The following is a 24,009-nucleotide window of genomic DNA, read 5'->3' as shown; positions in this document are numbered from 1 at the left end:
ATTCCTGAACAAAGACAGTTCTACTTCATTTCTAACTGGAGGCACCTTTTATTTCTTTTTCATGACTTAACTACCCTAGCTAGTACCTTCAATATAATACTGACTGGAAGTGGTGAAAGTAAACATTCTTATCTTGGTCCCAATCTCAGAAAGAAAGCATTCAATCTCATAGAATATTTTTCCAGCTTTATATCTGTCTAAATTTTGTAAGTGTTCCTCAATAGGTGTATCTTACTTTTATGATTAGAAAAAAATACATGTGGGGTGCCTGGCTGGCTCTTTTGGTAGAATGTACAACTCTTGATCTCTGGGTCATGAGTTCAATCCCAACATGGAATGTGGACCCTACTTAAAAATTCAGAAAGAAAGGTTATAAATATTTTTCTAAATCTGAAGGTGAATGATAGTCCATGTATATGTAGGAATTATGACTGGCAGGACTAGGAGAAGAAAAAATAACCTAGATACAGAAATAGCATTATACTAGTGATAGGAGGCATGTGTCATTCTTGCACTTCCTATACCATTTCTGACATCTCTTAGAGTTAAAAGTTCAGATTGGTAACCAGGACTTAACTACTTGGACTTTCTTTAGCACTCATACTCCTGGAAAGAAGAGACAGTGTACATTCTAGATCATGTTTTCATGATCTAGAGAGCTCTTCAGGATGCATTCTGTGTCTGTCTCTTAACTGCTATTGGTTGTTCTTATGTGATCTACCATTTTACATAGTAGTTTTCCTCAGTATTGTAATTACATCAGGCTTCAGGGAAGACTGTGCAAAATTACATTGGTTTAATAAAACTCATTCAACTTACGAATCTTCTCTATTAGCCCCCTTTCTCCAAGCCCAGCATTTGCCTCCTGAGTAGCACAGGGATAGTTATTAGCTTTTAATTTGCAAGATTAGGATCTTGACTCTAATAAAGGCCATATAAAAAGTAAGTGAACAACAAGGGACTCTTTACAGGGATGACTTGTCAGGCCTTTACCAGTTGTCACAAAAATATATTGCATTGTGCTTTCTTTTTTTTAAATGGAGTCGTTTCCAGTTAAAATAGTTTTGATACAGCACAATTTTCTGGAGTCTGTATTCCATTTCAGGGGTGAGAGTAGAAAATGGGAACATTTCTAACTCGATGCAGTCTTGGCTTAAATTCTAAAACCTCTGTCGTGGAAAAGACAAAGAATCTTTCTAAAACCCAGTCATTGGGGGCACCTGGGTGGCTCAGTGGGTTGAGGCCTCTGCCTTCAGCTCAGGTCATGATCCCAGGGTCCTGGGATCGAGCCCCGCATCAGGCTCCCTGCTCAGCGGTGAGCCTGCTTCCCCCCCTCACTCTTTGCCTACCTCTCTGCCTACTTGTGATCTCTGTCTGTCAAATAAATAAATAAAATCTTAAATTAAAAATTTTTAAAAAATAAAAATAAAAAAAATAAAACCCAGTCATTGGGCTACCTGAGTGGCTCAGTCATTAAGCATCTGCCTTCTGCTCAGGTCATGGATCCCAGGGTCCTGGGATCGAGCCCCGCACCAGGCTCCCTGCTTGGCAGGAAACCTGCTTCTCCCTCTCCCACTTCCCCTGCTTCTTTTCCTTCTTTAACTGTGTCTCTCTCTGTCAAATAAATAAATAAAATCTTTAAAAAACAAACAAACAAAAAAAAACCCCAATCGTTAAACTTGTCTGTGTCCCCAGTATTTTCCTGAATTTATATCTTAGTCATTTCCTAACACGAGCATTCAAGGAAAACATCATTTTTCCGCCCATAATGTAAAATTTGCAAAAGTCTTGAAATCATAGTATTGCTTTTTTGTTTACATTTCCTTATTTCGTATTTTAAAGTCCTAGAAATTAAATGTGCTTTTAAGAGTTGAGTTCTTACGAAGGCTAGGGGAAGCTACTTTTAGGTATCTCTAAATTCAGATAATTAAGAATCTCATACAAAGATTGTCACCTGTCCTGTGGTGCTTTCATTGAAGACAAGGGGGAAAGAATCCATGTCTTTGTTTTGGGAATGTCAGTATTATATCTTTCACATAGAGCTGCTATTGTTTCTTTAGTCAACAAAACTAAGTGTCCACTCTGTGTAAGGAACTATGCTTGGCATGGTGTATGATGGCTTGAAGAATATTTTCAATAAAAGAATAACCCAGTCAGATCAATTATTTATAAAGGCCATCCATCAGTATTGTATATGATATCTTAAAATAAGAATCAGAGATACTTAGTTAAGAGACCATCTTATGGTAACATTAGTGCGATAATATGGGCCTAATCTAAGGTGTAGGCTTTGGGCATGGACTAGAAAGGAAACAGCAAATCTGAGACAGTGTCTTAAATATAATTATCTTATTCTAGCTAACTCAGGATTATTTGTCCTGTAAATCAGAGTTGATGTCTCTGTTTTCCTCCCCACTCTTCTCTCCTCCCCACTGTAGAACACCCAAAGTTTAGTGCACCTCTCCATCATTAATGGTAGGAGAGGGGATGTCTATCATAATCTCTCCAGACACTAGGTATGTGTGTATATCTGTGTTCAGGTTTTCAAAAGATTGCATATCTCCTAAAAGAAGTGTGTCTTTTCTCTCGCTTCATTTTTGAATTATTACTTATTTTTTTTTAAGTTTTTTTTTTTTTTTAATTTATTTGACAGAGTTCACAAGTAGGCAGAGAGAGAGAGGGGAAGCAGGCTCCCTGCTGAGCAGAGAGCCGGATGAGGGCTCCATCCCAGGATCCTGGGGTCATGACCTGAGCTGAAGACAGAGGCTTTAACTCACTGAACCACCCAGGCACCCCTTGAATTATTACTTTAAATCAGAACTTTAAGTAGCCACTTAAACAGAGTAACAATTTCTGCTGCATAAGTAGCTCTTTTTAAAAAAAGTATGTTAAATGTGTTATATTGTCCATGGAAGAAATGGTTTTTGTGGGGTTTTTTGTTGTTTTTTGTCTTTTGGATTTTTTTTTTTTATGGTTTTTGGTTGTGGGCATGGTTGATATATTCTTGAAAAATAAAGTTTATTTACATCTTTGATTTTTGTTGTTTAGAGGAAGCCACTCCTGGGTGTATATTCAATAGCAAAGAATCCTCCAGAAAGTGGTCTTCCCCTTTTCTACGAATGGAATTTAGAGCTAAATTTCCGCATATGTGAAATAAAATTTAAAATAAAATGTGGATTCTGTGGTGGAAGGAGAATTAGTCACATTTTGGAGAGATGCACATAAAACAGACCGGTTATATAGAATCAGAAGATCCATAAAAAATGAAGAGACCGCTACATGCATACAGACACACATGAACATACATATTCCGTATAAGACTGTGAGACCATAGGAAATTTAAACCTGTGCGCGGTTACCACAATCTTAATTCCATACTTTGTGAGAATAGTTTACTTTAAGTAGATCACCGAAGAAGAACAACCGTGATCTAACGTTTTCTTGTTCATCATGGTCCGTGAGGGGAAGGGGAAAAAAACAATTGAGGTGTGTGTAACAAAGGAGATTTACAATAGTATTTTTTAGGATGGTGCAATAATTTGGAGAGGAATGTTAAATGTTTCTTTTTCCTTGTTCTGCAGAACAGTGTAAGCGTTCATATGCTGCTGTTCTTCTGAGAAAGAGTAGGCTGTCCAGAGAGATTGCTTGGTTCTGCTTAATGAACTCTTCTATTCCTCTAGGGAAACGGTACAGGGAACCTTCCAGCTTTGTGTTGATTCCCTTTTGATAATGTCTGTACTTGTTAAGTGGCTTTCCGGGGACTCTTCTCCCTGCCTGTCTGCCCGTCATACCTCACTTCTATCTGTTGATTCATGTGTTGACTTCTGTAGACTCCTTTTAATATATTCTATGTGCTGTCTGATGCTTCGTCTTTAAATAGTACATCCAAATGTTGAACGATTTTGTGAAATTTGCAAGCCAAATAAATATTTAAAAATCCTTTTTAGGCTTAATTTCCCAAATAGAACTTCTGATCCAGTATAATCAGTAAAAATTAGGTTTCTCTCTTGATGTTCTCCCCAGCGCTGTGGGTGACTAGACCAACAGTATTGATCTGAAGTGAGAGCTAAATATTGTAGAAGTGCTGCCTAGCTAGTGCAGTCTTAATCGGAGTGTTGCTTTGTTGTCGAGAAAGCTTTGAAAAACAGAAGCTGGAATTTGATAGGTTTTGTGACTTAAAGGAAGCTTAGATATCACCTCATCTCACTCCCCTCTTTATAGTTAAATGTGCAGGTGCTTGAGAAGTGTGACTTGCTTTCGGTCACATAGTTAATTAATAATAGAAGCAGACCCAAGTCTAGAATTGGCTGGTGGGCCAGTTTCTTGTATAGATACCGAATTATGTATCCTAACCATGAAATAGGAGGAACCTAGGACAGTGGTTGGAAGGCTGTATGTGCTGATGTGAACAGTTCGTGCCTAAGACATGTGCTGGTGCAGTCTCTGGGCCACAACCACACAGGTGTTCACTTGGTCATTAGCTGTTTCTTCCATATGGGTGAAGCCCTCTTGTGTTCTGCTAACTTTGAATACAGGTATCATTTTAGACTCGGTATTTCCAAACATGACTTTGCAGTGGGAAGTAATGGCTCTGATCTTGTATTTCAGCTCAGACAGCTGTAACCGCACCAAAGATGTGGAAGAAACCAAAAGATCGGACCCGAACCACTGAAGAGGTTTTAGAGGCGGAAGTGGAGGTAAGGGACAAAGTAAATCTCTTTAGCTTATCTTCAGAGTAGTGGTGCCATTTCCTAAGACAAGTGTGGGTTTATATCTCTTTTTTGAGATACTGTTTTTCAAACAAAATGTGATATATCAAGCTCAGAGTCTGATTGTTTTGGTCCACCTATAGAGTTTTAAAAAAGATGTTTGATACCATGTTCAGTTTCATCAGAATCTTGTCTGTCTTTCCAAATGCATCTTCTAAAATGGCAAAACTGAGTTACTGCTTAATTTTTGGTTCATCTCCCAACCCCCTCAATTGAATTTTTCCTTGTGTTAACTAGATGGAAAAACTGCTCTGGTAAAGAGAAATAGGTTGCTACTAAGGAGGGCGCGTATTGCAGGGAGCACTGGGGGTGGTGCCTGAACAATGAATTTTGGAACTCTGAAAAAGAATAAAATTAAATTTAAAAAAATAGAAACAGTTTTTTCATATACTGAGTAGCAGTGGTGGTAGAAATTATCAAGTACATTTAGAGAAATTCATTTTGCAAATGTCATCTTTTAACTGCATCCCCGTAACGTGACTTTTCACATGTGATTTATCTGTTTGAACTAAACCGTGCCAGATTTTGCTGTAGGTTACAGCATGATAGGAGCCCATGTAAGAAAGAAACAAGGGTAGAGTTAGTCCTAAGGAGTGTCCTATCAGTTCATAGTCTATCATCTCAGTATCCTTAGTGCTATGTACTGAAGCTTATAAATGAAGAGTAATCTAAAAAATCTGTACGTTACTTTTTTCTTTTTAAACTCTTAACATCTACTTTATTAAAGTAATTTTTATTAAATGCATAAGGTGATAACATTAGAATATATAGATTATTTTAAAGTGACTTTAAATGCATTAGTTTCAAAAGGCTTTTCTCTCTAGTTAAAATTCTTACCCTTTCCAAGCAGTTCACAGTACCCCTTTGTTACTTCCCCCTGTCCTGTCACTGCTCTTACATGATGCCCTACTGATGTCACAGTTAGTCCCATAGCAACCACTAAAATGTTTCATGGAAGTGATTGCAGTGTGGTTATCAGGGGATAAGAATTGGCAGGAAGTTGTAGAGGTGCAAATAGTTGCTGCACTTGTCTTGCAGCTGAACAAGAAAATGTTGCTCCTACAGAGAATAAAATACCTTCCAGAGGCAGGGGAATCTCATACATTCCTGGTATGGCTGTAAGAGCTTCATAAACTGGTTTCTCTTTAGATTCCGCTATTTTTATTCATTTTCTTCTGTTAGACTTCATATTCCTTTGCTAGATTTCTAAGCGTTATTGAGTATTAAATGGGTAGGCCACCACTACTGCAAGTATTCATCCTCTTCTTTAGGTCAGGGGTTGCCCAACATTTCCTCTAATAGTCCAGAGAGTAAATAGTTCGAATTTGGAGGCTAAATGATCCCTGTCACAATTTCTCAGCTCTGTTGCTGTAGCCCAAACACAGCCATAGACAATGTATAAATGAATGACTGTGACTATATTCCAGTAAAACTTCATTGACAGACATTGACATTTGAATTGCATATAATATTCATGTGTCATAAAATATTCTCCTTTGAAATTTTTTCAGTGACTACAAATGCAGAAACCATCCTTTCCTTGCACACTGTACAGATATGGGATGAGCCAGGTTTGACCCATGAGCCATAATTGGCTAAAGCCTGCTTCAGATTGTTATTCTTCGTACATGAGAACTGTTTTGACTCATTCTGAATCAGTCACTTTTTTCTTTACCTTATAGTTTTAAGGATAATAAAAAAAGAATTTGATTGTTTGCACACAGACCTTCCCCCCCGCCCCCAGAAATCCAATTCCGTGTCTTTCCTGTAGTTGAACATTTATTATAGTAGTTTAGGGCATACTGGTTGTCATTATCTTTATTTTCACTGATTCTTAAGCTCTCCTTTTCTTATACCACTGAGCCACCCAGGCGCCCCTTAAGCTCTCCTTTTCTTAACAGATTTTTCTCAGCCTTTAAAAGAATGTTTCAGATATTAGCATATTAGGTTATATATTTGGTTGTTATATCATTGCAAATATTTTATCAAATTCTATAAATTATAGCCTAGAAGGGTAACATGAAGGGTGAGTCATCTTAAAATTGCTGATCAAGGCATCTTAAAACTTGTTTTAAAATTTTAGGATATTTCATGAGTTATTAACCCATAGTGGTCTGGTCTGACTTTTTGGCACTTTAAAACTCATGAATTAAATAGGCAGTTTTATCAACTAAATTCTTCTTTTAACAACTTCCTATGAAAGTTTAACCTTTGACAGTCCAGCCAATAATGTGTTTCCTTTCTTCAGTCTGGTTTTCTTAGTAAACAGGTTAGGAACTGTTAGTTATAAGCTCGTTTAATAGGGCTTCATCCAGCTAAATAGTGCAGCTCATTTTGTGAGTCCCTTGAAAAATATCCTAACAGTGTGCCTCAGACAGCTCAATGATTTTGTGTTCTCTGAATTATGGTTTGTCATTCATGGAACCAAGTTTCTTCATACTTCTTTTTCCAGTTAGAAATTAACTTTTCCAAGTAATACATTCTCTACTTATATCCAGTAGATTTTCTTTTGCTGATTTTAGGTACAGAGAAGAGGACATAATAAATTTTTTTTCCTCTAAAATAACATTTTTCTTCATTTTATAAGCTCTGAAAAAAGAACTCTCTATAACTGTATAATGTAGCTATACTGCTCTTTAATAAGTTTAAGTACCAGTGACAGACTCTCATGGCAAATTATTAAAAGACCTTCTTGATGATCGGTACTTAATTAGAAGGTGGCATTTCAAGGTCATTATAAGTTAGACTACAAATAGAATGTAGAATAAGAAAAAGGAAATTTGTTGATTTGTGATTTAAACTTGGGAGTTCGGTTTTTTTTTAAACTTTAAAAGATGCTCATTCTGAGCCATGTTTTAAAAAGAAATTATTTCAACCTGTATTTTCCTGAAATTTTTATGTCTTTCTTTTGATGGTTTCCATACTATGTTTTCCTGTTGGGCAAGTAGAGAAAGCACACATGCACACGCATTGTAGGTGTATGTGTGTCCGTGTTTGCATGAACTTTTTGTTTTCATCATGGAAGTAAGTCCTAAAAACCATCTGTTTCTGTAGACATTTTGTTTTTATTTTTTTTAAGATTTTATTTATTTGACAGAGATCACAAGTAGGCAGAGAGAGAGAGAAGAGGAAGCAGGCTCCCTGCTGAGCAGAGAGCCTGAAGCAGGGCTCAATCCCAGGACCCTGAGATCATGACCTGAGCCGAAGGCAGAGGCTTGGAACCACTGAGCCACCCAGGCACCCCAGTAGACAGCAGTTTAAAATTTTGTCTTTTCCCATGATCTGATGTGTTTTAGAAGAAAATTGACTGGTAGTATATCTGTTAATAATATTTCACTTATGTAAGAAAGTAGGATTTTTAACTTTTTAATTTTTTGAAAAAACAATTTTATGAATCAGTTGGGCATAACCACTTGCTTGTGTATGTGACATTCTTTTATACAATCCTCTGTTGAAAGAATTCAGCAGAGCCTCTATTTTTTCTCTCCTAGCATGAATTTATCAATTTAGAATGTCTGTTTCCTCTGAGTGCTTCTTCCAAAGGCTTGTTTTTAGAGTGCTTACCCTTCGTGGTAAAGAAAGATACAAAGTTCATGAGACCAGCCTCAAGGAATTTTGATAGTTCATATATGGTCCTCAAGAAATTATTTTTAAAAGATTGTATAGAGAGAGTGTATGTGGAGGGAAGGCCAGAGGGAGAGAGAGAAGAGAATCCCAAGCAGATTCTGCACTGAGCAAGAATTCTGTCGCAGGGCTTCATTCCATGACCCTGAGATCATGATCTCAACCAAAACCAAGGGTCAGGTGGTGGTCAAAAGTCATCTGGTGAATAACTTCAATTCTATTTTGCTTTTAAAAAATAGGATGCGTCAGCGGTGCCTTGGTGACACAGTCGAGCGTCCCACTCTTGGTTTTGGCTCAGGTTGTGATCTCAGGGTCTTACGATTCAGCCCCACAACGGGCTTTGTGCTCAGCGCGGGATCTGCTTGAGATTCTCTTTCTCCGTCCCTGCCACTTGTGTGCTTTCTTGCTCTCTCAAAAATAAATAAAAACAAATCTTTAAAAAATAGAAATAGGATGCACCAGAACCCAGATTTCTCCCTCCATAGAGGACTACATGCCAAGCACTTTACTATATATAATTTGAATAAGGTTACAACCACAGAGAATTCCAGGAACCAATAAACAAGGTAGATTTTAATTAACAAGTGGCCTTCTTATAAAATAAGAGATGATCAGCTTTGCAGGACCTAGATACTTTATTCATCAAACTCTCCATTTAGCAGCAACAGGAACAAAAAAATACCTTCTAATGTTTCTTTTTATATTTGCTGAGCCTTAATGGCAAGGGTAGGAGTGCTTGATTTAGATTTCTGACTAGGACTCTTTCATGTCCAACAAGTGCAAGGATTAACAGTTCTTTCCATTCTAACCTTCGGTACATTTAGATGTCATTAGTCATGTTAAAGCATTTCAGTAGCCATGTGACTTGTCTTCTCTATGCCAAGAGATGAAATGAGAAAAGTGTTTTAAATAAACTTAGCATGCTAGTACCATATGCTGAACACAGACATCCTTTTTTTGAGTGATGTTTTTGTTTGCCTTTTGAGGGGATAGGTACAGGTTTTCATGCATATTTACATGGTAAAAATCATGTAACCTCTGTGTTCACTTATGCTTTAGCCTAAAGCTGAAGAGGAGCTTTCAGGTGACAAAGTACTTGAATCTGAACAGGATAAAATGAGCCAAGGGTTTCATCCTGGAAGAGACCCCTCTGACCTAAAAAAAGTAAAAACTGTGGAAGAAAATGGAGAAGAAGCTGAGCCTGTACGTAATGGTGCTGAGAGTATTTCTGAGGGTGAAGGAATAGATGCTAATTCAGGCTCCACTGATAGTTCTGGTGAAGGGGTGACATTCCCATTCAAACCAGGTAAGTGTATCCCTGCCTTCCTGTGCATGTGTTTCCTTCTCACCTTCACTGTTCTAACCTTACAGCAATGTTGGCTCTTTGTAGAGAGATATTGGATGGAAGATAAGAGGCTCATCACAGCATAATATTTACAGAATAGATTAGCAAGCATAAGTTAGTGACTAGCAAATCCAGGGAGTTCTCTGTTGACGGAAGTGATATCTGATGCCGTTATTCTGCTTTACAGGCATTGGAAGAGCAGCTGGCAGGGGATAACGGTCAGTGCTAGGCTAGTGGAATTCAACAAGAGGAATTTTACTTAGTTTTACTTAATTAACTGAAAGGGCTGTTTCAGTGCTCTTTTATGCTCATCATTTCACAAGCCTTAAACACTTACCCTTATTACATGTAACACACTGACATTTTTCACTCTATTCTCTTTTTAAAATGTTGGACTGTAGGGAGCCAGCTAGCTCAGTCAGTAGAACAAGTGACTCTTTATCTCAGGGTCATGAGTTCAAGCCCCACGTTGGGCATGGAGCCTACCTAAAAGGAAGAAATGAGAAAAGAAACAAAAAGAATTTTATTTTTTTTTATTATTATTATTTTTTTAAGATTTTTATTTATTTATTTGACAGACAGAGATCACAAGTAGACAGAGAGTCAGGGAGAGAGAGAGAGGGAAGCAGGCCTCCGGCTGAGCAGAGAGCCCAATGTGGGACTCGATCCCAGGACCCTGAGATCATGACCTGAGCCGAAGGCAGCGGCTTAACCCACTGAGCCACCCAGGCGCCCACAAAAAGAATTTTAAAATGTTGGTTGTAACTCACTGATTTCACAAGAGAAATTTGTTGACAGAAATCACTGTGGAACTGAACTACAATCATCAGAAGCAGTGTGACTAGCTTATTAAGCACATGCAGTATGAGACGTGCCCTGTGGAACACATGATGACCCTTGGAGGTTCTTTCATCTCCAGGCACCATCAAGTCCATTAAAGTCTGTTCCAATCCTATATAACTCATGATTGACTTTGAAATTTTCAGAGTGATGTGGCATGGACACGTGGGGAAAGATGGTTCATTTGATAGAAAGTTTGGGGTAGGTACAACGTTTTTCACAGTCTGCGATATCTGAGTGACTTCTATGTGAGATTGGATTTGAAAGCAGAATATCAGACATCAGAAATAATCTTAGACAAAAATTAGTGATGTACAACCAACATTTTTTAACATGGAGAATAAAAAATTGTCAGTGCATTACAGGAGCAAGGGCAAATATTGTTTTAAGAAACTGATTTCTTTTATTTAAATCTGTATTTGTTCTAAAAAAAATTTTTTTTTTAATTATATTTGTTCTGAGTCATGGAGTCATTCTATTTCTCATTGGGGGTTGTAGTAAGAAATGATGAAAGTCACTGATAGACACCACCTTAATGAACTGATCTTTCACTACCCGTTAACTGCTGCCAGTGGGCTTTATGAAATTGTAGGGGTACGTTACAGTGAAATTTTCTTTTCACTTTAGGACTCAGTATACTAAAATTCTGAAGATCTAGGCTTGTATTATATCACGAAGCACTTGTGGCTACCCCAGTCCTTTAGGAGATTGAGACACTCTTGTCGTTTATAGGGAGTGTGTGTGTGTGTGTGTGTGTGTGTGTGTGAGAGATGTGTTTTTGAGTAAGCTTTATGCCTAGCATGAGGCTCAGATGCATGATTCTGAGTCCCCTGCTCTGCTGACTGAGCCAGCCATACGCCCCCTGTCAGTTATATTTTTATCCTTTGGCAAGGAAAAAGTACCCAACCGTAGGCCCCAACCATATTGAACAACTAAATTGTAATATACCCTTTTAGTAATTGGAAAATGGCAATTTAAAATTTATTTTTTTAAAGATTTTATTTATTTATTTGGCAGGGAGATAGAGCACAAGTAGGCAGAGCAGCAGGCAGAGGGAGAAACAGTCTCTCTGCTTAGTGGGGAACCCAACATGGGCTTGATCCCAGGATCCTGAGAATGTGACCAGAGCCGAAGGCAGATGCTTAACTGACTGAACCACCCAGGCTCCCTGCCACTTTAAAATTTAGATCCCAATAAACTGCCTGCCTTTTAATGAATATAAGAAGATAATAAGGATTTGGTTGAAAATATCTACAGTGTTCTCACAGACCATCTTGAGTCTATCACCTATATATTAAGAATCACTAACATAAAAAAGGACCCAAAGAACTATCGTGAAGTGATCTGGGGCCTGATTTTGATGAGAGTTTTGTTAATTAAAAGAAAAATACTGTGACTTGCTTTCCTTATCCAACAAAAATTTCAGGAAATTCTCCAATTTTATGTAATGAGATTAGGATTGTGAGAAATGATAGCTATAACAATAGTCATAGTAGTAAAGTGAGTGCTATGGCAAAAAACTAATTTGAAATTAATATTAAAAATATTATTATTGGGGCGCCTGGGTAGCTCAGTGGGTTAAGCCGCTGCCTTCAGCTCAGTTTATGATCTCAGGGTCCTGGGATCAAGTCCCGCATCGGGCTCTCTGCTCATCAGGGAGCCTGCTTCCCCGCCCCCCTCTGTCTCTGCCTGCCTCTCTGTCTATTTGTGATCTCTCTCTGTCAAATAAATAAATAAAATCTTTAAAAAAATAAAAAATAATAAAAATAAAATATTATTATTGGTGGGAATAACGATAGTGCCACTGCTATGGGAAACAGTATGGGGGGGGTTCCTCATACAATTAAAAATAGAGACACCATATGACCCTGTAATTCTGCTTTTGGGTATTTACCCAACAAAAACAAAAACAGAAATTTGAAAAGACATATGCATCCCTATGTTTATTGCAGCATTATTTACAATAGCCAAGATATGTAAACAACCTCAGTGTCCACTGATGAAAGGATGATGAAGATGTGTGTATATACATGTTTTTGCATGCATACTGTACCCACACACGGTGGAGATTACTCAACCATAAAAAAAGAATGAAATCTAGCCATTTGCAACAGTGTGAATGGATCTAGAGGGTATTATGCTTAGTGAAATAAGTCAGACAGAAAAAGACAAATACCATATGATTTCACCGATAACGTGGAACCTAAAAATCAAAACAAAAACAGAGACAGAACAACCTGTGATTGCCAGAGGATAGGTAGATGTGGGTGGGCAAAAAAGGTAAATGGATTAAGAGGGTCAGACTTTCAGTTACAAAATAAATAAGTCACAGGGATGAAAAGTACAGCGTAAGGAATGTTGTCAGTAATATTGTAGTAACTTTATATGGTGACAGGTGGTTAACTACAGTTACCACGGTGAGCCTTTTGTAACGTATGTAATTGTCAAGTCACTGTCTTGTATATCCGAAACTAATACAATATTTTGAGTCAACTATACTTCTAAATAAAAACTCATTATATAATATATATATATATGTAATATATATAATAAAAACTACACTACTAAATAAAGTAAACCATGGTCAGGGGAAAAATTATATCTAGCTGGTTAGCCTTTTCAGAGTCTTACAGAAGTTATTTGTATTTGTTTTGTGTCCTTTTGCCTTTTTTTCCCTCCAAAATAGCATTTCCAAGTGAACACCCGAAGTCTCCTTTTACGTGAAACTAAAGAGTATTATAGATTCCTTATTTCTGAGGTATTTAAAGGCTTGGTAGTTTATCTAATGAGTATTATTACATGTTTCTGGCCAAAGGCTGCTTAATGTGTATATTAAGTGGTTTCTGTAGCAATTTCAGATTACAAGCTAATGGTATTCAGAAGGGATCAAGGAACATAAGACAGTTTAAAATTTTTACATGACATTTTCTGACAGTAGCTCAGTGTTTGCTTTGTATTTTAGTCTATGACAGGGTAAAGTGAATATCGGAATCCATTTGGACTCTTAGGGGTTATCCATATAATGACCCTAGAGACTTATTTGTCTGCATCTCTTTTTTTAGATTCCTGGAAGCCTACTGACAGTGAAGGCAAGAAGCAGTATGACAGGGAGTTTTTGCTGGACTTCCAGTTCATGCCAGCCTGTATACAAAAACCGGAGGGCCTGCCTCCCATCAGTGATGTGGTTCTTGACAAAGTAAGCTATATACTCAGAGAAAGCTCTGTCTTTCTACAGGGAACTGGATTCAGTTATCAGTACAGATGTGTGAAGTATGAGTAGTTTTTAGGAATTGTTAAGACTATATATGTATTTGAATTAAAATATATAATGTTTAAGTCTTAGAGTTTTCCTACATATTATTGGATTTGGGGTTTATTGTGGATTACTGGAACTTTGGGGTTTGGTGCATATTTGAGTGGTATTGTTTTAAAATTCATTCATTGCCTGCTTATTATTGCTATTGCATTGTGATGTAAAAAATGTGTGTCTGCTGGGCTAATACGGCTAAAGGGATATGGAGCTCTTTATTCACTGTTCTAAGATTGCATTATGGAGTTAGAATGGCATTGAGGACAGGTCAGATGCATAAGAGTGTATTTGGCAAATCAAACAAGTGGTAGTCAGCATAATTCGAATAATATTATATCAAAATTTCTCTAATAAATACTTATAGTGATTACTTTTCAGTTTTGGCAAATAGGTAGGCATCTTTTCTCTTTACATCTGAGCTTAATAGTGGATATAGGAAATTAGTACAGTATTTATTTTGTCTTTATTAAGTTAAAAAGAGTAGAGTCAGATGTGTAGCTCAAGTAATTTTATGTCTCTCAATGATGAACCAGTGATGATGACAGAGCTTAAAATATTTTTGTTTTGAAGAGAAAATATTAGTCCTTTTTGAAGCATAGAGGGTAACTGTCTTTCAGAACGAGATCTACCTCTTTAAGATTTCCAGCAGCTGCTTATCCAATCCCTATGTATATTATTCTCCTCTTTAAAGCAACAAGGTTTCTTATTTCTCTTGGTATCTAAGTCTTCTCTCTTGGGTACTTACGGTAGTGCTAATTTGAGACTGTTTAGAGGGTGGGTTTTACATACCCTAAATTGAGTTATCCTCTAGAAGATATTCTTTGTTGTCTCCCTACCTTACTGGTTTCTGACTTAACCCAGTTACTAGTTGATTTCTCCCTGAGCTGCTTCACTTTGTTTCGTCTGCCATCACAATACATGCCTATACAAAGCCAGATAGCTCCAATTAACAAGGCAGATTGAGTGAGATTTTTAAAATATCTCCTTTAGAGACTTACTGTTCACTGAGAATATTTGCTTTACTAACCATAAAACAACAACAGCACAATTGACATAAATGATAACAGGATTTTTCAAAGCAAGTGCTCTGATGTCCTGGTGAATATCCTGGAAAGAATTCCCTCATTTGTCCCTACTTCATAGGATCTGATAGCTTTTCTTGGGCCATTCTGCTGGTCCTTGAGTGTCTCTTGAGCCGGTCTACTTATTATGTCTAGCCTCTCCTTGGAAATTTTAGGCCTAGTCACTCCCAGGAATAAGTCCAGAGAAGCTACCGTAGTTAGGATTGGACTTCACTGCTTCAGAAAGCCGGTGTTCGCCATTTCAGCTGACATAACTTCTCAGTCTGAGTTTTTACTTTCAGGGCACTGAGTGTTCTGAAACTTGGATTAAGCTTTCCTTTGCTTCTTCATGCAGATCAACCAACCCAAATTGCCAATGCGAACTCTGGATCCTCGGATTTTGCCTCGAGGACCAGACTTTACTCCAGCCTTTGCTGATTTTGGAAGGCAAACCCCTGGTGGAAGAGGCGTACCCGTAAGTGCAAGTTCCCTACAGCCCAGTTAGTTAGAAACTGTTAGAGACTTCATGACAGCTTGTCTAATGGCAAGAGAGCGGCATTTTTTCGTTGATTCCTCTAACCAAGAAGACGTAGAAGAGGCAAAGGCTGTCTTTTTCTCCAACTAATATTAAAGCAAATGAAGAATACACTGAGTTGTTTTTACCTGAGAGAAACTGGTCTGCATTAATTTGGTCTTGACTTTTTTCCAATTTTTTTCAATTGAACTGCAGATGGGTTAAAAATAGAGCTAACCTTAAATAGGGTTCCTGCTTTATTTTGAGGTGTCCTGATGTGGTTGAGATCTCTGATGACATTCAGCTAATGGTCATCTCTTTGTCTTTGTTTCTACAGATTTGCAAAGTGCAGAGCAGGCATGGATTGCCAATTCTGGAACAGAGCAAAGCCCCAGCTTGTACTCCACTGGCGATGTCGCACCCACCCCTGAAGAGCCTGCCTCTAGGGGTGCGCTGAATCCTTTTTTTTTTTTTTTTTTTTTTTAACAATAGTCTCTGGTGTTACGATATTTTCTGTTTTGTTTTTCTCACTTACTGTAGGTTGTGAAGTCACTATATGAACACATGACATGTACAAAAGAGTGCAGTGTTGGTATACTGCAGGTTGCACTTACACCCCCATTGGCAGGCTCTTCAGCGGTAGAAGTGACGTCACCAGTGGAGTTATGCTGGGGCACTGCGCTGTGCAAGATGTGGCAGGCTGTGCCTACTCCCTGCTTTGTAGACTTGCAGAAAGCATGGGGGAAGGTTGCCAGTGATGTGAATACCTGTTTTTCCCAAATTGGAGTGGTACAGAGAGCACTTAATTTAAACTTCTGGAGGAGCTTGAGTTTGATGTACATTTGCAAATCTACTTTATTTTGTTTGTAAAAATACTTTTATTTAAGGTGACACTTTTTATTTTTCCCATCACCTTTTTATTTCTGGAGTGGCAACTTTTGAAAACTGCTTTGGAATAAGACTGTACACATCAGGAAACAAATGTCACTTTGTAGATATTTGAATTATTTGTTTTTTGCCTGCAGCCAAATACTAATTAAAAATACTTCAGTGCCTATAGTGCGTTGAAGGCTTTGTAAAACCTACAGAAAATCTCCTTAATTTGAAGCATGTTATTTATTGAGCATTACCATCTTAACAATATCTCTGTGTGTGATTTTCTATTCTCACCCAGGTTGGAAATTTAATCTTTATTTTCTGTATACTAAATTAAAATTTTTCTCAAGTTTTAATTATCTCACCAGAAAGTCTTAGAAAGCAGCTTTTTAGAAACTATTTGATACCTTATTTTTCAACATTATTTCCCTTTTTGGTAATGTAAAGTTGTGTTTCTATTAGTGTTTGTTTTTGTTTTTGTTTCGGTTTTGATATATATCTTTGCTTTGCCAAACACTGGAAATAATGTTGATGCCATTTTTGATTAGTTTCAGGTTAACAGCATCTGTCATTATCATATTGCTCTGTTTTGTTCATATGTCACTCACAGAAGGTATGATTTGACACGTCTCATCTTCAGTGTATACTTCCACTTTACATCACTAGCTTGCTATTGTTTAATAACTAGGTGTAGCAAAAAGGAAGTGCTATGGACTGAGAATAAGCTATGTCTCTTTTAAAACATTGAAATTAGAAAATGAATTTTAAAATTATCACCATGTGTGTTTGCCCACTAATCTACCTGCTTACATATGTAAATGAGTTATTTGGTACCAAGAAATATGATTGGAAATGAGCCATTATGAGGAATTTGTAATGTCTCCAAAAGGGTTAGCTCTAGTTATTTCACTTTCTTTAAATAGCTCTGTTAGGTGACACAAGCTAATTTTTAAGTAAAATTGTGATCTGTCAGAGTAATACTGATATGTTAAGCCTAATGCAAGTATTTATTCTTCCAGCATCTCCCACAGTTAACAAACTTGCTACACTTAATTTGTCCTGCTTATGTTGGTATGTTGTTGTGGATTCAAATGGGAATTTCATAGGATATAGCTATGTAACCAGTAAAGGAACAGTTAATAATGCTGTTTGGAAAAAAAGAAGCAGTCTTACTCTTCATCGTTTTTGGTACCAGCCTCCCAATTGGCTTATAAATGATTACCATCCAAAGATCTTAAGATCTGCTAGGCTTATTTCTTCCTGGTGTGGCTTAAGTAACTATGACTCCTACTATAAACTTCTCTACAAAAGACTTATTACAAGTGGGTAGCGATTGTTTTAACATGTCATATGCAGTTACGCAACATTTTCAAACATAAAGGTCTTTGGATGGATAGTAATGTATAGATCTGTTGGAAGCACTCAGGCAGTATCCTCTCTCTATCTTTTTAGAAGTTGAATTACTTAGCAAGTGTGATGTTAATTTTTTTTTATTTTTTAAAGATTTATTTATTTATTTGACAAAGAGAAAGAGTGTGAGAGAGGGAACACAAGCTGGGGGGAGTGGGAGAGGGAAAAGCAGGCTTCCCGCTGACCAAAGTGCCCAATGCCTGGCTTGATCCCAGGACTCTGGGGTCATGACCTGAGCCCAAGGCAGATGCTTAAGGACTGAGACACCAAGGCGCCCCTGTGATGTTAATTTAAATGGTAATCTGGGTAGACATCACAGTGCCCCCAAGAGACATGTATTGAAAGAGAGACAGTGGACCGAGACTAGTAATTTACCATTCATATTTATTTCAGTTAGCTTTGAGGTTAGCTGAGCTTTTTTTTTTTTTTTTAAATAGTTTATTTATTTATTTATTTGACAGAGAGAGGTGGAGAGAGGAAGCACAAGCAAGGGGAGCTGTAGGCGAGGGAGAGGAAGAAGCAGGCTCCTCACTGAGCAGGGAGCCCAATGCGGGGCTCAATCCCCGGAACCTGAGATCATGAACTGAGCCGAAGCCAGACACTTAACCAACTGAGCCACCCAGGCACCCCTAGCTGAGCTATTATAAAAATTCTATGGGCATAGAGGTTTCCTGAGCTTATATCATCCTTCCCTTTCTCCATAAATGAACACTTGGCTGTTTCTCTTTAAAATATGGTAGGATGATTATTGGTCCTGTTTGGGTAAGTTTAATGTTATAGTCTATGAGATAAGAGCAATGTATATTGATCTCTAAAACAGAGATGGGTATGGCTTTTTATTTAATACATTTAAGAAAAATATATGAGAGAAGGTACAAAAAAATTAAAACTCAGTTCACCTGGGGAAAAAATACATCTCACTAGTTAATCAATGCCAAAAAGATTTTTTTTTAAGATTTTATTCATTTATTTGACTGAGTGAGAGAGCATAAGCAGGAGGAACAATAGAGGGAGAGGAAGAAGCAGCCTCCCCGCTGAGCATGGAGCCCAATGCAGGGCTTGATCCCAGGACCCTGGGATCATGGCTTGAGCCAAAGAGAGATGCTTAACCATCTGACCCACCCAGGCACCCCAATCAATGCCAAATGTTGATGTTTCATTTGACTTGTCACATTTTTGGACCCTGAGCACATTATACCTTAAAATTCTTCTGCCAGGGGCGCCTGGGTGGCTCAGTGGGTTAAGCCGCTGCCTTCGGCTCAGGTCATGATCTCAGGGTCCTGGGATCGAGTCCGCATCGGGCTCTCTGCTCAGCAGGGAGCCTGCTTCCTCCTCTCTCTCTCTCTGCCTGCCTCTCTGTCTACTTATGATCTTTCTCTGTCAAATAAATAAATAAAATCTTAAAAAAAAAAAATTCTTCTGCCAGCCATGGAGTTCCTCTTCCAATCAGGATTGTTTCTCCTTTAAGCAAGGAGACCAGGCTCAGGCTCATTTTTATATATGTACACTTCATAACTCTTTAATTTCATGTGTTTAGTAAATAAATCATTCATTATATATGGTGCATCTTTCGAAGGATGCTGTAAATTTGATAGTTTGTATTAAGCTTTCCACATGCTCACACACACACCAAAGGACATGAAATATTTAAGGTTAATATATCAATATAGATAGCACTTTTTTATATAAAAGTTTTTTTTTTTTATTTACTTATTTGACAGAGAGAGACACACCAGGAGAGGGAACAGAAGCAAAGGAAGTGGGAGAGGGAGAAAGAGGCTTCCCGCTGAGCAGGGAGCCTGATGCGGGGCTCAATTCCAGGACAGTGGGATCATGACCTGAGCCGAACGACTGAGCCACCCAGGCGCCCCTAGATAACACTTCTTTAAAAAGTTCTTTTTCTTCTTTTGTATTGATGATAACTTACCTAGTTTTTAAGGTCCTTTTATATGTCTTATATCCCTGATCCTCATAATATAACTTCTGTGGGTAGGACTGGCATTTAATGTATGAGAAAGCCTACGTTCAACAAAGTTCAGAGACCTGCTCGCAGTAACTTTGCTCATAAGTAGCAGAATTGAACAGTCCTTTTGTCTTCTAATCTGCCTCTTTTTCTGCTGCACCATAGTCTTTCCAGGCACTGATGTTCCACATAATGATTTCATTTTCAGAGTATAAGCATGAGTACATTAGAGATTAATTTATTAAGTGTGTTAAGCATTTATAAGTATAATAGATCTGTTGAAGACTCAGTATTCTCGGTTAAATATTTGTGAACAATATCTTTCTTATTATATGCAATGAACCAAATAATTTTCAAGGTTGTCTTGGCAGCTTGCACGTAGATTATAATACCAATTTTTTATCTGGGACTAACAGTTTATGTTATCTTTTTAATACTTACTTTCCTTTGAAACATTGTTACCTATTTAGTAATATTTCTCACATCTTATGCAGTTCATTTGAAATCCATATATATATGTCTTAGAGCTGGTAAAGAGATTTGGCTTAAGTCGTATTTACTTCCTACATTCAAATCTCACTGCATAGTCATTGATGTTTCCAGTAAGTACGTTCAGGGAATGGAAATTTCATACTTCATTCAAACATGATTAAAATTATATCCCCAAATTGGGGCGCCTGGGTGGTGCTGTCATTAAGTGTCTGCCTTCAGCTTGGGTCATGATCCCAGGGTCCTGGGATTGAGCCCCACATCGAGCCACACATCAGGCTCTCTGCTCCACTTCAGGAGAAGCCTCCTTCTCCCTCTTCCACTCCCCCTGCTTGTGTTCTCTCTCTTGCTATGTCTGTCTGTCAAATAAAGAAATAAAATCTTTAAAAAACATTGTATCCCCAAATTATGATTACTATGCCTCTTATCTGATTTTGACATAATTACCTTTCATTACACCCACTAATCTTTGTTCTTGACAAATTTTTATGTGCAAATGCATGGATTAATTTAAATGTCCTATGGTATAAGTTATATATAAGTTATTTGAACTTATCCAAGCACTGAAAAGATTTTAACCCACACTAGTTACCCATTCTTGTTTACCCTAGAATACAACCTGAATTACAAAAATCAGATAATATTTGGTGTGCTGCATTCTCTTATCAGAATGGTTTTGGGGGTGCCTGGGTGACTCACTTGGTTTAGCGACTGCCTTCGACTCAGGTCATGATCCCAGAGTCCCGAGACAGAGTTCCTCATCGGGCTCCCAGCTCTGTAAGGAGTCTGCTTCTCCCTCTGACCTCCTCCCCTCTCATGCTCTCTCTCGTATTCTGTCTCTCAAATAAATTAATTAAATCTAAAAAAAAATAATAAATCTTTATTTCTGTTTAAAGAGAGAGAAAAAGAATTGTCTGGGCTATTATATCAAAGTTTCAGTTATAAACACATGTTTTTATAATAAGACTATCCAGTTTAGCACCTGCTCCCTGTTGGTACTTTTCTGGTGTGATCCTCTTCAGGTCCTTTTTAGTTAAACTATGTATGGTACCTCAGGTTTTCTAATGTGTACCAAATACTCTGAGATTGTATCATTTATTCTGAGTACTTAGCTGGATATATTTGACAAGATTAGTGTGTATTGCCCAGGAAGGCTATCTTTTGATCCTGATACATGTTTGATACTGCTATTACTGATTAGGGCAGATGGTGAAGTATAATTCTGAGAATGAGTGTTGTTTAAAGGCTTTCAGTCTTGCCAGTTTCAGCCTCAGACCCTGTATTTCTTAGAACCTGTTTTTTAATATAAAGCATTGAAATTTAAGTTTATGCTTCCTTCTCTGAATCTTCATATAAATTCAGAAGGGCAGTATTAGGGCACTAACAGAGATATGATTCTGATCTATATGTCTTGTGTGACTTTTTTTCCTTCCCTCTTAAAGTTTAATTACAATATTTATTCAGGACTTAGAAAATGATATAACGAGCACTCCTGGGAGACTCAGTTAAGCATCTGACTCTTGGCATATGTCATATGCGTATGACATATGCATATGTCAGTATGCAATAGGTCTGGGAGGAACAAAACTTAAATCAACCCAAATGTTTAATCTTGAAAAGTTATTTCCTGGCATTTGAGATAGCAACTGTTAGTGATATTTTAATACACAGAATGCAAGTTTTGCTTCATTATCTCTAACAGTAATTAGTCTTAATTTGATGACCATTGTGACAGGCCAGCAAGTGTTTTTAACAGAGTGAGTATAGTGGGACTCTAGCAGGAACGAAGAACTGACAAAGAGAAGACATTTTTTTCAGGGAACAATTTAGTTAAATCTCATTTAATGATTTAAGAAAGACTTACTTTAGTATTTCTGGCCCAGGAAGTTTACAGGGATCCATTAAAATCTGTACTAAGGCTGGATGTCTATGCTATAAAGAATTTTTGTGATAAAATTGTATTTGTATTTCACACTGGCAGTATAGAAACCTAGTTTTTGAAGCAGCTTTGTAACTGTGATGATTACTGCCTGTGAATTTGTATAATTTTCAAGTGAGCAGTGCAAAGTCACACAGCTGGTGAAAAATAAAGCTTCAGTTTGGGGTATTCTTTTTTGTTAAGAATAATAGCAGTATCAAACAGAATTTTCCATCACATTATCTAATTTAGGACTTCAGGGTTAGAAACTGTAGTAGTGGAGAACATTACACTGATGGTATTCTAAGGTTGTCCTCCTCTTCTCCCCCAGAAAGATCACATCAAATTGAGAGCTTAGTATCCATCTTTGCATGTAAGAAATGTTCAGTGTGATCATCAGATTTGACTTGGGAAGCACAGCAGAGGCAGTAAATTTTAAGTACACTGTGTAGATATAATAAAGAATATTCTTGTCCTAGTTGTTGAATGTTGGACCACGAAGATCTCAACCTGGCCAGAGAAGAGAGCCAAGGAAGATTATCACAGTTTCTGTGAAAGAAGATGTGCACCTGAAAAAGGCAGAGAATGCCTGGAAGCCCAGCCAAAAACGAGACAGCCAAGCTGAGGATCCTGAAAACATCAAAACTCAGGTGAGAACAGAAGCACATTCTCACATTGTTTTGGAATTACAGTGCTATTGTTTTAATGTGCTTTGACTTGTTATTTTGTCCTATTAGTATACTAGAGATTTTAGTTCATGATTTTTGTACATTTTTTGTTTTTTAAAAGCATTATTCTAAAGTCTTTAGCATAATGGGTGCCAAGTACCTACTATTTTCTTGTTTGGTTGTCAAAACAACTACTGTATCTAGAGGGTTTATATGTCATAGACTTTGATCATTTAGGCTTAGATCAATGCTTGCTGTTCTTAAAAATGTGTTTTTAGATTCTTAGTACCCTATGCTAGTCCAGTTAGCGTATTGCTTTATGTCTCCTTGTCAGGCCTTCATTTCTATATTAAGTTAGAATTTAGAAACCAATCTTGTTTTGGAATAAAATTTAATTCTTTGCATCTTTCTATGCATACCTGCCTACAGAACTCCTTAGGATAAATTGAATAAATTCCTTTAATCCAAAAAAAATTAATTTTTGTGTCAAATTATGTAGTCTTCATTCATCATTTGCTGTACACACAGTGCTATTTCCATACTTGGGTTACCTCTACTATCTTTTTTGGATTTTTTGCTTCTAGGCACCAAGACTAGAGTCTCCTCTTGAATTTTGCACCTCTATCAGAGTTCGGCATCACAGATCATATGCTGACTTGTCAGTGTCTCATTCCTTAAATATCTTTCCTCTCATTGTGAATAGTTTAATATAGCAGTGAAAAGCTTCAGCTCTAGAGACAGGCAAGTCCTATTAGGCAAGTTCTTAATCTCAACTGTAAAATGAAGATACTAATATTACCTACCTTTACCTACCTTATGGGGCTATTTTGAAGATTGAATAAAGTCATATAAAGCAGTTGGCATGGTTCCTGGAACCCAGGTACTCAGTATGATGATGATCTGGGTCAGATGTGTGCCTTATACATCTAGATCTTAATTCAACACCAACATAGAACCACAAACATAGTAGATAGTCAGTATACTTGATAAACAAATAAACTAACCAACAAAGTTGTTCATACAAATCAAGACCAAGATGAACTTATTCATCACAAAGCCATGCTGTCAGACCTCAACTGGCTTGCTTGTCTTTGTTCATCTTTTTAGTGATTTCCTCAGCCATTTGTCCCTAAGTACATTCTCCTCCAGAGTCACTGAAATCAAGTATCTAATTTCTTTTCAATGTATCTCAACCTTATTTTGGAAATACCTTCTGTATCTC

General features: G+C 37.4%; 1 protein-coding gene across 18 annotated transcripts in view; it reads left to right on the top strand.

The window, feature by feature from the left end:
- EIF4G3 (eukaryotic translation initiation factor 4 gamma 3) overlaps positions 1 to 24,009 on the top strand; it is a 338,175-nt gene that overhangs the window by 240,824 nt on the left and 73,342 nt on the right. For 16 of the 18 annotated variants that reach the window (XM_032863666.1, XM_032863668.1, XM_032863667.1 and 13 more), the window contains 6 exons: positions 4,609 to 4,697; positions 9,453 to 9,699; positions 13,641 to 13,774; positions 15,305 to 15,424; positions 15,801 to 15,911; positions 22,599 to 22,769. In XM_032863666.1, coding sequence (XP_032719557.1) covers positions 4,609 to 4,697; positions 9,453 to 9,699; positions 13,641 to 13,774; positions 15,305 to 15,424; positions 15,801 to 15,911; positions 22,599 to 22,769 — 872 coding nt within the window. The remainder of the gene's footprint in view (positions 1 to 4,608; positions 4,698 to 9,452; positions 9,700 to 13,640; positions 13,775 to 15,304; positions 15,425 to 15,800; positions 15,912 to 22,598; positions 22,770 to 24,009) is intronic. The other 2 variants (XM_032863660.1, XM_032863658.1) reach the window with 1 other exon arrangement.

This window comes from Lontra canadensis, unplaced genomic scaffold (genome assembly GCF_010015895.1).
Source record: "Lontra canadensis isolate GAN:19392208 unplaced genomic scaffold, GSC_riverotter_1.0 scaffold25, whole genome shotgun sequence".
Lineage (NCBI taxonomy): Eukaryota > Metazoa > Chordata > Mammalia > Carnivora > Mustelidae > Lontra > Lontra canadensis.
Note: the sequence above shows the minus strand (reverse complement) of the source record. Positions and strands in the feature narration are given on the sequence as shown.